Source organism: Urocitellus parryii, chromosome 1, assembly GCF_045843805.1.
Source record: "Urocitellus parryii isolate mUroPar1 chromosome 1, mUroPar1.hap1, whole genome shotgun sequence".
NCBI lineage: Eukaryota > Metazoa > Chordata > Mammalia > Rodentia > Sciuridae > Urocitellus > Urocitellus parryii.
Genome location: NC_135531.1, coordinates 191,365,651 through 191,380,530, shown reverse-complemented (window position 1 = coordinate 191,380,530; position 14,880 = coordinate 191,365,651). Strand labels below are relative to the sequence as shown.

The 14,880-nt window shown below is 47.4% G+C and overlaps 2 protein-coding genes, 1 non-coding gene and 1 pseudogene across 3 annotated transcripts; 1 reads left to right on the top strand and 3 right to left on the bottom strand.

The window, feature by feature from the left end:
* Positions 1–319: 319 nt before the first annotated feature.
* On the bottom strand, positions 320–1,895 carry LOC113183134 (dual specificity tyrosine-phosphorylation-regulated kinase 2 pseudogene; annotated as a pseudogene).
* A 1,320-nt stretch (positions 1,896–3,215) lies between these two features.
* Positions 3,216–3,287, bottom strand: Trnae-uuc (transfer RNA glutamic acid (anticodon UUC)). Its single transcript has one exon. It is a non-coding gene; the product is annotated as a tRNA-Glu (tRNA).
* A 1,794-nt stretch (positions 3,288–5,081) lies between these two features.
* Vma22 (vacuolar ATPase assembly factor VMA22) lies at positions 5,082–8,344 on the bottom strand. The gene is made up of 5 exons (XM_026389281.2): positions 8,199–8,344; positions 8,026–8,129; positions 7,863–7,945; positions 7,156–7,287; positions 5,082–5,416 (listed from the first exon to the last, which is right to left on the bottom strand). The coding sequence occupies exons 1-5, from the start codon at positions 8,307–8,309 to the stop codon at positions 5,304–5,306; spliced, it is 543 nt and encodes a 180-aa protein (XP_026245066.1). The 5' UTR covers positions 8,310–8,344; the 3' UTR covers positions 5,082–5,303.
* A 104-nt stretch (positions 8,345–8,448) lies between these two features.
* Positions 8,449–12,971, top strand: Imp4 (IMP U3 small nucleolar ribonucleoprotein 4). The gene is made up of 9 exons (XM_026389268.2): positions 8,449–9,059; positions 9,161–9,269; positions 10,986–11,069; positions 11,674–11,783; positions 11,924–12,056; positions 12,138–12,292; positions 12,367–12,461; positions 12,569–12,642; positions 12,729–12,971. The coding sequence occupies exons 1-9, from the start codon at positions 9,057–9,059 to the stop codon at positions 12,839–12,841; spliced, it is 876 nt and encodes a 291-aa protein (XP_026245053.1). The 5' UTR covers positions 8,449–9,056; the 3' UTR covers positions 12,842–12,971.
* The last annotated feature ends 1,909 nt before the right edge of the window (positions 12,972–14,880 follow it).

Sequence of the window (14,880 nt, the reverse complement as noted above, 5' to 3'; positions counted from 1 at the left end):
TCTCAGCAAAGGTGCTAAACAACTCAGTGAGACCCTGTCTCTAAATAAAATACAAAATAGGGCTGAGGATGTGGCTCAGTGGTTGAGTGCCCCTGAGTTAAATTCCTGGTACCCAATTATAATAATAATAATAAAACAATAACAATAATAATAATTAAATAAAAAAGGGCTGGAGATGTAGATCAGTGGTAAAGCACCCTTGGGTTTACTCTGCAGTACCTCAAACAAACAAACAAACAAACAAAAAACAAACCAGTTCTGAGCTACACCTTTTCAACTCAATAAGGCTCAGCTATGTCATATCTTTCAGGTTACCAGCTCAGCTAATAGTGTTTGGCAACACTGCCCTCTGCTGAATATTCTCATTGGCATCTGTCATTTGTGCCAAATTAGTCCTCAATTTAGAAGCCTAACTGGAAGGTGGAGTTAACTTGGAAATCAACATAATCGACAGCACCGGTGCTCTCATTTATCCTTTTCACTGATGTCTTCTCCCCAGTGGGAGGCTTTGGCAACTTCCTCCTCAGCCAGGGGTGCCATAAAGCCTGGCCCAGGAGATTCCATTCTAAAAATACTGTTTAGAAGTCAAGGAAAAGGGGATCATCACATCCCCTCAGTGCATTTCCCCACTCTCTGCTCTGGGGTGGGCCCCTCAGCTTCCCCCTCCTGAATCCGCTTCCATTGAGGACCACATAACCGTCTTAGAGTAGTGACAATGCAGTAATGGGGATGACCCTTGGGGCTCACAAAATTTTTGGAGGCATCCAGCAGTTTCTGGGAAGGCATACCCAACAGTTCAGTCATACAGGCCAGTTGGTCCCCTTCACCCTCCCCAGGTAGGAGGGGGTAACCTGTCAAGAGCCCTGTAAAATGCAGCCTAGGCTCCACATATCAATGGGCATGGGGTACCTGTTCCAGAGTATCACTTGTAGAGCCTGGTAAAAACGTGACTGGATGTATGTGTAGACACACTGATGCGCCTAAGGAGCTAAAATCAATCACTCGAATACTGCTTCTACTGTGCTGCTTTAACAAAATGTTCTCGGGCTTAAGGTCACAGTGAATTATTCCGTTTTTGTGCAAAGCATCCAAGCACAGCTAATTTGTAGACCTAAGGCAGGCTAAAGCCCTGAAATTTACTCCTGTTTATGAACTCAGAGGTTCATACTCAGCAGTTCAAATGTCATGCAGATGTGGTTGCCTAAGAAGAAATTCTCCAACATGTGTATGACACTCATGGTGGGGCAGGTGTTCCAGGATTTGGATCTCCTTCTGGAACACCTGCTTCTCATTCTGCAGCACCTTCAGGGCCACATGCTGGTGGACTTTGTAATTTTAGGCCTTGACAACCTGACCAAAGTTCCCCTTTCCAATGACCTTGAGAATCTTATACATGTAAGCAACATGATTGTGGGGCACCTGCACATATAATCTCTGGTCATCATTATAGCCACCATTGTTGGGTCCACCTCTCATGCCCTGGTGCTTCGTTGCATTTGGACCAAAGTCCAAATAGTTACCATTTCAGAATAACTAAAAATCTCATGGTGTTCGAAGGCTGTTAAATTTTGCATATATTGCTTCACTGCTTGTTCAGGAGTCACCGGGGTGTCTTTTGCCTTCCCCCATGCTTTCCATGGACTTCAGAGAGGTGGCACTCCCCTGCCATCCGTAAATGCTTTCCAGCTGCCGCACTGCACCACTGGCAAGCCCATTTTGCCCATTTGGTTGTGTCGTGAGCACTGCCCTCTAGTTACTCTCATCCCCAAACAGTTGCTGATCTTGGATCTGTCCGTGGCTGTGACTGCTAACTTGCAGGTGATCCTTCATGGTGAGCTTAGTGCCACCAATCCTGTGGGCTGCAGCGGCAGGAGAGGAGGCAGGGCGATGGGGTGGGGCGGGGTCCCCACACCGAGTCCGGAGAAAGCCTGAAGCTGGCGAACAGGGCTGTCCCCCCCCCTCTGATAAGTTTCCTCATTAACATGGCCGCTGGAGAGGAAAATGCACTTCAGGGCTGCCGTCTCCTCCGCGGGCCCCACCCCGCCCCCTTCGCTGAAGCCCTCCTCCTCTTCCTCCGGCAGTTCCAACTGCCTCGCTCCCAGCTGTGCACCGCTGGCTCCCCGAGTCCCTCACACAAGGGCGCCAAGAGCTGGCTGTGATGCAAGGACCTGCTATCTCCAAATCTTCCTCCCCGGCTCGCGCGCGCGCACACTCACACAACAAGCCTCATTTTTAAATTTTTTAATGGGGGCGTGGGGTGGGGGGGATGGGGAGTAGCCGGGATTCCAGCAGGTTGGGTGGCTGAAGCAGGATCACAAAGCCACCCTTCTGCAGCTTTAGTGAGGCTCTAAGCAACTTAGCAAGATCCTGTCTCAAAAATACAAAATCAAAACGGGCTGGGGATGTGGATCAGTGGCAAAGCGCTTCTGGGTTCAATCCCTGTGCCTAAATAAACAAATAAATAAAAAGGCGGGGGGCGGTGAAGAAGCTGTGGTTCAGGATATATTTCAATGGTAGAAGGACTCCTGGGTTCTATCCCTCGTTCTGAAAAACATCAACAAAAGTAGAGAAAGCAAAATTGTTAATGACTCTTCCTCCCAGCCCCTGGCTCCCCAGTGCCTCCGGGGACCTCACTGTACTTACCTCTATAGACCCAGGTGCACCCTCTGAGCCAGGGGCACTACAGCATCTGCTCGCAACCCCCTCCCCGCACCCCTGCGCGCTCCTTTTCCTCTCTCCCCTCGCCCGCTTTCTTCCCTCCCCCTTCTCTTCTCCTCCCACTCCAACCTCCCACCTCCCCTTCCCCCTCCCCCCATCTCTCTTCCCACTCACCCACTCCCCTTCTTCTCTCTTCACTCCAGGGGTGGAAGAGGAGACAGGGTTACAGCATCTAGGAAGCGCGGTCTGAAAGACTCTGCCCTCTACAGCGGAAGTTGTCAATAAATTTTAAATATTTTAAAAGTTATTTATATGTCAGGAATACTATTATTCATATCTATATTGTAGATGTATCTAATAGAATTAATAAGCTATTGATGGACAACTATAATGAGATGACAGTGATCACATCGATCAAAACACAGATTGAAAGTGCCCAGTTCAAAAGGTCTTACTTTAGTCAGATCCGAAGGGAGAGTAAATTCCCTATCTGACCTGAGGCATTGCAGTGGCGTCACGCCAAAATTTTGGCCACTAAGTGCAAAACACTTAGCTTGTTCCCATACCGGGAGTCGAACCCGGGCCGCCTGGGTGAAAACCAGGAATCCTAACCGCTAGACCATATGGGAACTGTTGGTTACTCCCTCCCCAGTTTCGTATCTGTCATTTACGTGTGCCTCTCTGCCACACCTCTCACACCAACTGCGCATTAACAGGTTCGCCCCGCCTCCGAGATTCATCGCGACTGCGGCTGCGTGAGCCCGGGAAGCCAGGACTCGGGCTGGAGTTGGAATCTCCGACTTCCGCGACCACCCCCACCCTGTCTGGCTGGGAGCTGGATTTAAGGTAGAAGCTTGGAGGACGAATGAATGGCACTTTGCTGTCTTCAGCAGTGTTAGCAGAGGTCGCAGTTTCATCCCTTACAACAGCATTGATCAAAGTAATAACTGAATATGTTCTTTGTGTACTCTCTTTGGCTTCAAGATTTCACCTTGTTGATAGCAGGATTTAAAAAATAAATACAAATAACCGCTTAAGGATCGGAGAGAGGGAGGAAGGACATCTCTCTACACAACCCCATCCCCGGTCACAGTACAGTTCCATTTGAGTTCTTCCATTAGGCTTTTCACTGGCTACTCATGCTCAACGAGGCTAAAAATGTTGATCCCCTTCCCCAACACAATTACCAGCGTTAATTGTGTTACCAGTAGAAAGGCTCAAAATTAAAATGCATAATGCCGGTGTACTGATGGACTTAGGTTAATGAAACACAATGGAAGCTCCAAAATTAAAATTCCTATTTACACTGATCATATGCAAAATAAAAGGTGGTGTCTCAGACCAGGAGTAAGGTGGATTAACACCATATCACATGGTGGAAAAGTTGGGCACAGGATTTACTTGATACCCCACTGAAACCTCAAATTTATGAAACACCAGATATTTCCCTTATCATCACATTAATTACAACCTCAAACCCAAAATCCTAATAACTGGCCGATAATCTCAACTCTACTTTAAAAATTGATAAAAGAAATGTAAGAGCTTGAATAAGGTAACTATAGCTTTCACTTCAGTCATTCACTATTATTCTGTACAGTTGATGTAGTTTTATTTTACAATTAAAAAGTTTTTAAAAAAAACAACACTACAAGCAAAGTTAAAGACAAACTGGGAAGAAATATTTACATCTCATATTATGAACAAAGGATTACATAGTCCCACCACCCCTGGCAAAAAACAAAAAAACAAACAGAAAAAGAACTAGATATTGCTAAAACGATAAACCACCAGTAGAAAAGTGAAACAGAGTCCCAGAACAGGAAATACACAACTGGCCCTTCAAAAAATGAAGAATGTCTTTGCCTCACTCCTGGTAAGATAAAGGCAGGTTTTTGAAACATAGACAGTCTCTTCCTAAACATATCCAGGTAAAATCTTTTTTACTTCCTGGTTTAGATCCTGCTAAGGGCTACCTGTCTACTCAGGTGTTTGTCTTTAGATAGAATCTCACTATGTTGCCAGGCTAGTCTCAAACTCAAGGCCTCAAGTGATCCTCCTGCCTCAGCCTCCCGAGTAGATGGGACAACAGGGGGGCACACATCACACTCAGGTAGATGTTTGTATTTTTATTAACTCAACTCATATTGTCCTGATCTGTTGGTCATGTACAATCTTCTCCTCTATCCAAGTCAATTCTGAGGATCTGGTGACCCTGAAGCATTACCTCTTATCCTTTCCTGCCACTGTTTGTGCAGTATTTCATCATCTAGGAATGAGACAGTTGGCTCATCTATGAGATCGTTCAATTGTTCACTAACATGAACAACCTTGTACTTGCTCTCTGGGGCGGGGGCAGGGGTTTCCTATGATAACATGGGCCTAAAAGTGGTTCCAAAGAAGGTGACTTTCATATTACTCAGTTTGGGAAGAAATGTTTATATCTCACAATGTGAACATAGGATTAAAAACTTTGAACTTCACACCTAACAAAGTCGAAAACATGAAGACCAATGACATTTTAAGAAGAGGGCATTAGCTGGTTTGGAGGTTGGAGCAGGGACTATTTATGAAGGAAGAATGCCTGAGAAAAGACAGCCACATCCATGAACTGCTGGGCTGAGTGCCTGCCTCTGTGGACACAGTCAGGCAGCCCCAGGCTCCAGCTGCTTGAGTTTCTCCTGGATCCCCCGGAGTTGGCTTCGACCCCAGTTGATACGGGTCTGGAGGCTGGCTATATCTGCAGCTAGCTGTAGGCCTGGGAGAAAGAAGAGAAAATGTCACCGTGGTATGATAGTATGACACATGACTCAGAAGCTCTGCCTGACTCCCCAGGGACTGCAAAGATTCCAGGCCTCTCTGGCCTTCACACTATTCCTAAAATGTTCCTGGTATGGCAAATCATTGGCTGCTCCCAGACCTCACTGGACACACACCCATACTCTCACTTCTTTCAGGTCTGTGATAAAATGTCATCTCTTCAGAAAGCTTCCCTGCCCGCCTTATCATCCAGCAGAAATGAAAACCTCATGGATGGTAACACCTTCTCCATGGTCTCATTCCCTTCCTCCTTCCATCATGGCACTCCTTCCCTCCACCTTTTTTTCTCTGTCCCTGAAAGTGATCCATACTCTGGATCCACCTCTAGGTAACTTTTGCCAATGTCTCTAGTCCTCCCTATCACCCAGTCTCCAGTCAGTCCTCAGTTTTCAGCCTCCCATTCACAGCAGGGATGATCACACATCTATTTCACTGCTCCCTCCAGGAAGCAACTTTCTCCTTTTGGCTTCTGGGACACCCCACCTTCTGGGCACTGTTCCAGAAGTCTCCTCTCCCACACCTCCCATTCACACTCCCAGGCTTTCTTTAGATCTCATCCCGTCTCAGCTTTAACCCTGCACATCTGTGTCAACAAACTGTGGATTTAAACAACAGCATTTCGCAGCAGATTCTAAAATCTCTCTCCAGCTCAGGCCTTTATAACATTCCAGAGACATGCAACTAACCACCCAAACACTCCACCTGGGAATTTGTGGACACCATATAGCATATAAGAACACAGGCACAACCATTCTCACCTACCAACTTCCCTCCACCTATTGCCCTGCAGCATGCCCACTCCGCCTGCCCATTCCAGCTCCATCCTCCCAGGGTTGTGGGTGAAGACCATGGGTTCTCCTGAACTCTCTTACCCTTACCCGTACATCCAATCTGTCAGCAAATGCCAAGGCCTCTCCTCTCAAAACATGTGCAAGTTCCCATTGTTTACCCCACCTTCACTGGCTTCTCATTCCTGGATGCTTCTGGCACCTGCTACTTCTCACTGTTCTCTAATCTATCTCTACTCAGTATCTTAAAGGATTCCTGTTACCCTGTGAGTTCTACTGCACCATCCTGTGGTCAGAGCCACCTCATGGTTCTGGAAGTCCTCATTAGGGCCTACATTACCAGGGCCTGGCCTTCCTGCCCTTACTCCTGGCACTCATGCTGAATTGACTCCATTCTAGCCACTGGCTCATCTCTGTTCTTCTGCCAATGCACCAAGAATATCTCCCCTTAGGGCTTCTCTGCATTGAACTCTGTTCCCCCAGATCACCCAAACAGCTTTTTCTTCATCTCCTCAGACAGACCCTCCCTGGCCATCCTTCATAAAATAGCTGCCTTAGCTCACTCCTATCCCACTCCTTTCTGTGTTACTTTATTCACAGTTTTCACAGACTGACGTTATATTAAAGGCCTACTCATTTATTTGACATTGCCTTTCTCCCCACCACAGAATAAAGTCTCCATGAAGGCTCTTTGTCCCTTTTGTTCCCCACTGTATTCTACACTGACAATAGCCAATGAGTACCTTTTGGGGAAAAAACAGGTACGAAACAAAAGTTTGCAATGGAGTAAACCTGCAAAGTCCTAACATGTTATTGCTCAAGTGCTCTCTGGTTAGAGAGCCAGAAAAATAATTCAGGGCCACATGGCCAAATGGCAGGATCTACTTACCATCCCGGAAGCTGGCTTGGGCCTGCCGCAGACTATGAGGAACCAGGATTCCAAACCAGTTCAGGGGGTCCTGTGGGGCTGCAGAGGGCTCTGGCTCTGGAGTTTTGGTAGGGCCCTTCCGCCTGCGCAAAGCTGGAAAAAGAAAGGTTGAAGGTGGATGGTGTCTTACTACAGGACTTTGTTGTCTTAATGACAATGTTGAGCTTACTCTGAGCTCATGATTCTAAAAAACACTGAATGTTGGGAAATCCCCACCTTTTATGTCCCTAGATATAGCACCACCTTTCCTCTTGTGATTCAGATGATACTCTGTCCACTTCCTCATGACTCCCCAGTAAAACTCACAAATGATCTTGTTTTCCCTTGACAAAGCCATACACTGGTCTTACCCATTTTGCCTAATGTGCTGAAACATCTGGAAGGACCACTCCACCCCAACTTCCCATTCTTTGTCTCTCAAATAGTCAACTAGAATTATAAGCTTATTCCTCCAAAATAGTTAAGATAATAAGATTTTCTGTTCTGCTGAGAGTTCCCTTGATTGCAAAACTACCCCAACTGTAATGCAACCCACCTATATAACTTCTCAAATCCTCCCTATAAACGTCTAAAGCCAAACCACACTACTAAAACATTCTGATCTACAGCTCAGAGGCATTTTGTCTTTGATATCGGGTAGGGTCCCTAACAGGAGGAAGGGGACTCACCTGACTCTCTGGGCCCCACCTCCTCTGGAGTCTGGGCATCTGCTCTCACCACCCTGAAGGTCTGGAATCCGTTCTGGGTCTCACTGAAGGACAAGGGGAGATAGATCTTTGAGAGCCCTGGCCTGGGCCTGCACTCCTCCCTCCGCTGTCGAAGGTTCCTCACCTGGCACACACACAGACCTGGGGTTCCATGCGAGAGGCATACTGCAAGGGCCCTACAGACTTGGCACCCATTGCGTAGCGAGCCTTTGCGAGCGAGAGCCAGCCCTGAAGAGAGGAAAGCTGTGAGACTCAGTTTACGCCTGTGTGCTCTTCCCCCTTTCCCCAGGCACCCACCTCCTCCACTCGAGCGTTCAGCGCCCCCCGCTTCACTTCCAGCTCCTCCAGGTCTCTGAGCAGCTGCAGGAGAAGCGAGTCCAACTCGGCCCTTAAGTCGGGCGCCGCCATGGGCCAGCCACCCGCGGCCCTCAACTGGTCTGAGGCCCCGGAACCACCTTCTTCCTGGTCACCCAATCACCGCCAGCTGCGCCGGTACAACAGCCAATCGGGGCGCTAAACACGCCCCTGAGAAGCGTTCCCCACCGTAGCCCGGAAGCCTCTGGTCTCCCGGCTCTGCTGCCCCTTTTAACTGCAAGCTCGGTCCTGGAAACTGCTTGGATGAATTGGTATCTCCGGTTAGCTCCTCAAGCGAATCCGCCAACCGGATGGCGAGAGATAAAGGGGGTTATGAATTACTTCACGAAGCGAATGAACTTTAAAAGCCGCACTACCGCTATGTAAAAAGGCGAAGTTGTAAGACAACCATTTTCATTAAGGGAGCAGCGGCTTTAAACTTAGTGCCAGAGTCTCTAGGACTCAACTACCCAGTCATTCGTCTTGCCGCTTTTACAGTTGGTGGGCTGTTTTCAGCTGAAATTATGTTTTAGCGGCTTATCGTTTTAAAACTGGGCATCGTGCATTGGCGTAGCGGGTGGTGAAGCCGGAAGCAGACATCTTTATTAACGGCTTCCTGACTCCAACTGATTGGTTGCGACCCCTTCCGCTCTTCCGCCATCTTAAAGTGGGGCATTCTTCTGACAGCGATAGACTCTGACGAAACCTCTAGCGACCTTTTTGGTTGAGGGCGGAAGTGAAGGCCCCGGTCGCGCCGACCACGCCCACAGGTTCTCGACTCACGTGGAAGCGGCGCTCAGAATGGTAGGAGGGATGTTTGAACTCCGGTTTTAGGGGTGGGGGGCTCGCAGAGGCCTGGGGTTATGGAATTTGGGGGCAAACAGTGACAGCCTTGTGTTCCCCAGCTGCGCCGTGAGGCCCGCTTGCGCCGCGAATACCTGTACCGAAAGGCCCGCGAGGATGCCCAGCGATCGGCCCAGGAGAAGAAGGAGAAAGTTCGTCGCGCGCTGGAAGGTAAGCTACCCAGTCCCTGCTGGGCAAGACGAGCCATTTCAAAGACCGTGTAATCCAACTGTGTAAAACAAAATGCTAGATTGTTTGTGCTAGTGTGGACGAGCACGTTTTCAGTATTTACTGCCGCTTTACTTTCCTGTGTTAAACCACGATGCAAAGAAAAGACCACAGACTCCAATTTAAATCAAATTAAAACAAGCTTGTAATTGTAACTCCTGGGGAGCTGATTCTCCCGAAGCCCGTAGGAATAGAAGACAGCACCGCAACTCGCTAGGAGCGCAGCTTTATAGCACTGAAGGTTGCAAAAAGAGGGGTGGGGTGTCTTGAGAACTTACAGATAACAGGATTTTGACAAGCATAACACAAAGACAGGTAGTAGGTTAATGGTCCAGCACTTAGGGAGTAAATTTAGATCCCAACATCAGAATTTATGAGGCACCACTAAAGTTTCAGAGAGGGTCATTATATGGCCAGGGAAAGCCAGAATTTATAAGGCTCTACTAAAGTTTCATAGAGGGTTGTTATCTGGTCAGGGAAAACCAGGCATGGGTGAGTTCAAGGCATGGGTAGGAATTTTAGAAGTCGCAGTAATTTATAGTAAAGCCAAAATTAACTTTTCATGCCTTTGTGAGGAGATAGCTCCCAATCTTGAGGGAATTAGGCTGGGTTTATCACCTGTTAGGTTTGTGAATGTTCCTTCCATGTGGTGGTGTCAATTACTTGTTATTTATGCTGAATCAGCTTGTTAACTTTGTTTACAGTATGCAAGTTCTTTCAAAGTTTTAATTTTTTTATATGATCTTATAAATATCTCCCCCTTGGTGTTTGTTCTTACTCCCTTCAATATTGGGTTACAAGAATCTTAATCTTTAAGCGCTGAAAGGATTTCCCCTTCCATGTGCAAGTGTGCCTCCAGAGCAAGCTGGAGAGCAGAGCTGGGCACACAGGTATTCTCAGGTTTCGTTCCGTATACCAGAGTTGGAGGGGGTGGTACTCCACAGCACAGTCCCCAGCCAGCCCTGCTTAGTCCACAAAGGAAATCTCTGACCAAAGCCAGCTGAGGCATTTTCTGCATTATAATGAGTGGATTTATTGTTGAGGGTTTTAGGGTTGCTGGCCTACCTTCCTACAAGGTAGGACATTTATGTATCTTTAAAAAATTAATTTTGGGGGGCTGGGGATATAGCTAAGTTGGTAGAATGCTTGCCTCGCATGCACAAGGCCCAGGGTTCAATCACCAGTACCAAAAACAAAAAATTAATTTTTGGCCTGGGATGTACCTTAGCAGTACATCCTTGCATGCGTAAGACCCTGAGTTAGATCCTCAGCATCACAAAAATATTAATAATAGTTGATTTTGTTTTCATTGTTAGCAATAGAACTGAGTACTTCATGCATGCTAGGCAGGCACTCTACTGCTAAACCCCCAGCCCTAAAAAAATTAATTTTTAAATTTTCTTCTGACTGTATGCTTGTGGTAAAATATTCTAAAAAGTTTTTAGAGATTTAAGAGTCATAGAAAATGAAGTTCCCTGTGACCACAGATTGGCAAATAGACCAATCTGTTGCCTTTCTTTCTCCCAATAATTCTGTATTGCCTCTGCTCAGGAAGGAGTAACATTTTTTCATCAAATTTGTATACTCCTGTAAGCTGCAGAGTATAAAATGAGAGCATTTTTGCTTATGTCTCACTCAGCCTATGTTTTTCCCCTACAGAAAACCGCCTGATTCCCACTGAGTTACGCCGGGAGGCTCTGGCCTTGCAGGGGTCCCTGGAGTTCGATGATGCCGGTGGTGAAGGTGACCATATACTGCATAGCCCTCCCTAACACTGAACCAACTCCTCTGCCCACTAGCCTCCCTAACCTCAGACACACTGGGTACTTGCCCACCTAAGGAAAGTTTCCATGGAAACTGTTCCTGGAACTGTTCCCTAGGTGCCCTTGTGTCTGCATACATGGTACTATAAGGGCTTTCCCTAAGTGCTTCCAGTTCCATTTATACAACACAGTAGTGGTTGACTTATTTTCTGCTTTCTAATCATCTCCCCTACTGGAATGTCTGCCAGCTCAGGAGAATGTCCCTAGCACCCAGCATGACATTGGCACTCAAATGTTTCAAGTATTGCATTATTCAAAAACAAGGAAGAAATCACAAACACTTTAGATGTTTATTGTGAGGCAGATGAGTGTGTCAACAGAATCTAGACTTTTGCAAACATGGAAGATTCCATCCCTCGGTTGTACTTGTGCTTGGTAGCCAGTAGGCTAGTGGCCACCTCTTAGCTCTTGTGAATGTGATGCATTCCCGTCATCGAAGATTTCTCAGACAGATTTAGTTGTTCCCAGATTAGCAGTTTACTCCCCCAAAATTTTGAATTCTTGTCCCTTCATACTCCTAATAGGTGTGACCAGTCATGTAGATGATGAATATCGATGGGCTGGGGTCGAGGATCCTAAGGTCATGATCACCACCTCCCGGGATCCCAGTTCCCGCCTGAAGATGTTTGCAAAGGTATTGGTGGGCAGGAAGCGAGTGGGGGACATCTAAGACTAGCATCCCTAATCTTAAGATTTAAGAGTCATAGAAAATTCCCCCACTGGAATGTTTGCCAGCTTCTGTGACTCTTGATGGGCTCTCTGATCCATGTGCAGGAGTTAAAGCTTGTGTTCCCGGGTGCCCAGCGCATGAACCGAGGCCGGCATGAGGTGGGGGCACTAGTGCGAGCCTGTAAAGCCAACGGGGTCACTGACCTCCTGGTTGTACATGAACACCGAGGCACACCTGGTGAGGCTGGTGGGAGGGAGATGGGTCTGGAGGTCTCCTGAGGCCAGGTGGGGTCTCTGACAGCACATTTGGCCTTTACAGTGGGGCTTATCATCAGCCACCTGCCATTTGGCCCTACTGCTTACTTCACACTATGTAATGTGGTTATGAGACATGACATCCCTGACCTGGACACCGTATCAGAGGCTAAGCCTCATCTCATCACGCATGGCTTCTCCTCCCGGCTGGGCAAGCGGGTAAGTCTAGGGGCCTTGGGGAAAGAGTTGGGGACCAGGCCAGGTATTTGCTGCTTTCCTTCTTTGTACTCCAGGTTTCAGACATCCTCCGTTACTTGTTCCCTGTGCCCAAAGATGACAGCCACCGGGTCATCACCTTTGCAAACCAGGATGATTATATCTCATTCCGGTGGGTCTTTGGGCTTTGCCTGGGCTGGCATCCTGGCCTATGTGTCCTTCATACTATGGCTGACGCACAGCATTTTCCAGCTCACACTCCTGCATTCTTTTCCTCAGGCACCACGTTTACAAGAAGGTGGACCACCGCAATGTGGAGCTAACTGAGGTTGGACCTCGATTTGAGATGAAATGTGAGTTTGAGGTTTATCCCACATTTAGAGAGGGTAAAGGAGGAGAGGTTGGTTGAGATGATAATGTCCTGTCCCTCTGTATCCAGTGTATATGATTCGCCTGGGCACACTGGAGCAGGAGGCCACAGCAGATGTGGAATGGCGCTGGCACCCCTATACCAACACTGCACGCAAGAGGGTCTTCCTGAGCACCGAGTGAGCCTGCTCTCCAGTCAGGATGTAGACTTGGAACCTGAGAGAGGGGTCTGTCCCAAACGGGCCTTTCAGATCAGGTGTGGGACTATGGTGGGCTGGAGGGTCCAAATAAATTCTTTGTATTATACCTTCCACCTACCTCTGACTGGTCAGGATTGATATCCTGTCAGGCTAAGCTTGAAAGGTAAAGCCCATGTACTCTCCTTGGGTAGAGAACCTGATAGCTGTGGGATGGACTCAGGCTTTATATCAACAAGGGGGTTAATATGAGCTGATCTGGGAGGATTGGTGTGGCTGTCTCCTTGGGAGTTGGGCCCTGTGAGTGCTAATAGAGTAGACACTGGTAGCTGGGTGAGACATTGTCACTGGTGACACACTGACTCCCATGTGAGCATGAGCCTGACTTAGAGGGCCTAGGCTGGGCTCAGTGTTAAACAGGACCTCTCCCCTGCTACAGTCAGATGGGACACCTTCCCTCCATTGACTGGAAAGAGTGATACCAATGGCCCACTTCAATTCTCCCATGGGAGGATTATCCAAGGTCACATGGGGAGGGTCAGTGCAGCCCTGGGAGGTAAGGTTTTCTTATTGGCTTCTCCCAGTTTATGACCGCCACCTCTCTCTGCCCACATTCTCTCTCTGCACCCAAGGGCCCTGATCTTAAGCAGACTTGTTAAGATCCTGCATAGAATGCACTTGAGTTTACTGGGAGGAGAAGAATAACAATAAGAAATTTCTCAGGCAGGTAGGAGGGGGCCTGTAAGGAAACATGTCAGGCAGGGCAGGAGAAAGGTTGGGGGCATGGTTCTTCATAGCTTTCCTAAAAGCTGAGTGATGGGGTGAAGTAGCAGAGGTTATCTGGATGACTGTGCAAAGGCCCTGGTGCCAGTGAGAAAGGGGATTTCAGAAGTGGGGGCCAACTTGGGCCAATGTTTGGGGGAAGACTGATGGGACCTTGAGGGACCTCTGCAGCTTAGCCTCACCTATAGAATCCATTTCCTTCTACCAGGCCCCTGCCACTTTGCCACAGCTTCGCTGCATCCTGAGGAACTTGTCATTAAGTTTTGTTAGTTATAGAAATTTCAAAACACATAGAAAAGTAGAGTAATATGTTGTCCTCTGTTCATTTCCTTTGGCTGCCGTGACACAATACCACAGACCAGGTGACTTAAATAACAGAAACTTATTCCCTCACAGCTCTGAAGGACAAAGTCCAAGATCAAGGTGTCAGCTTCCTCCAGGACTCTAGCAGGGGGTTCTGGAGGAATGGCAGGGATCCTTTACATGCTCTCTAGCATCCAGTGTTTTGCAAGCAATGCTTCATCACTTCATTGTTAGCCTTCATCTTCACATATGTCCTCCTTTTTCTTTATCAAATCGCTCTCTCTCTTTTACAGGGACCTAAGTCATAGGTTTAGGGGCCAGGGGATGACCTGAGATAATCTCTGCATTTCAAGATTCTATCTTAATTACATCTGCAGTGACCCTATTTAAAAATACAATCACATTATCCGGTCCTAGGAATTAAGATGTGGGATATTTTTTGTGGGGCTGGCCACCATTCTACCACTACATGTCCCCATAATTCATCTCTAATGGTCTTTAGCTTTGGACCCTTCTCTAGCTCACATGTCACAGCCATCCCAGGTCTATCCAAGGATACCCCCTGCTGGGGCTCCACCCACTCCAGTTTCCCCAGTACTGGGTAGGGGTTTTTCCTTCCCACATTTTTTATTGGTGTATTGTGCATAATGGTGGGATTTTTTTTGTCATATATTTGTGCATGCACACAGTATAACGATGTAATTTGGCCAGCGTCACGCCCCAGCCCTTCCCTCTTTCCACCTCACCTCCTGTTCCTTTTCCTCTATATCTCCCTCTGATTTTTATGAGATCTGCCCCCACTTTTCTTCCCCTTTTTTCTATCTAGCTTCTGCATCTGAGAGAAAACATCCAACCCTTCACTTTCTGAGTTTGGCTTATTTCGCTTAACATGATGGTCTCTAGTTCTTTCCTGCTATTCACTTTTTTTTTTTTTTTTTT

Coding starts and splice junctions, on each gene's coding strand:
- Imp4 (XM_026389268.2), top strand. Junction 11,784..11,923: donor GCCTGAAGATGTTTGCAAAG/GTATTGGTGGGC, acceptor ATCCATGTGCAG/GAGTTAAAGCTTGTGTTCCC. Junction 12,057..12,137: donor TGAACACCGAGGCACACCTG/GTGAGGCTGGTG, acceptor TGGCCTTTACAG/TGGGGCTTATCATCAGCCAC.
- Vma22 (XM_026389281.2), bottom strand. CDS start 8,309: ATGGCGGCGCCCGACTTAAGGGCCGAGTTGGACTCGCTTCTCCTGCAG. Junction 7,946..8,025: donor CAGGTCTGTGTGTGTGCCAG/GTGAGGAACCTT, acceptor CTTGTCCTTCAG/TGAGACCCAGAACGGATTCC. Junction 7,288..7,862: donor GGTGGGGCCCAGAGAGTCAG/GTGAGTCCCCTT, acceptor TTCTTTTTCCAG/CTTTGCGCAGGCGGAAGGGC.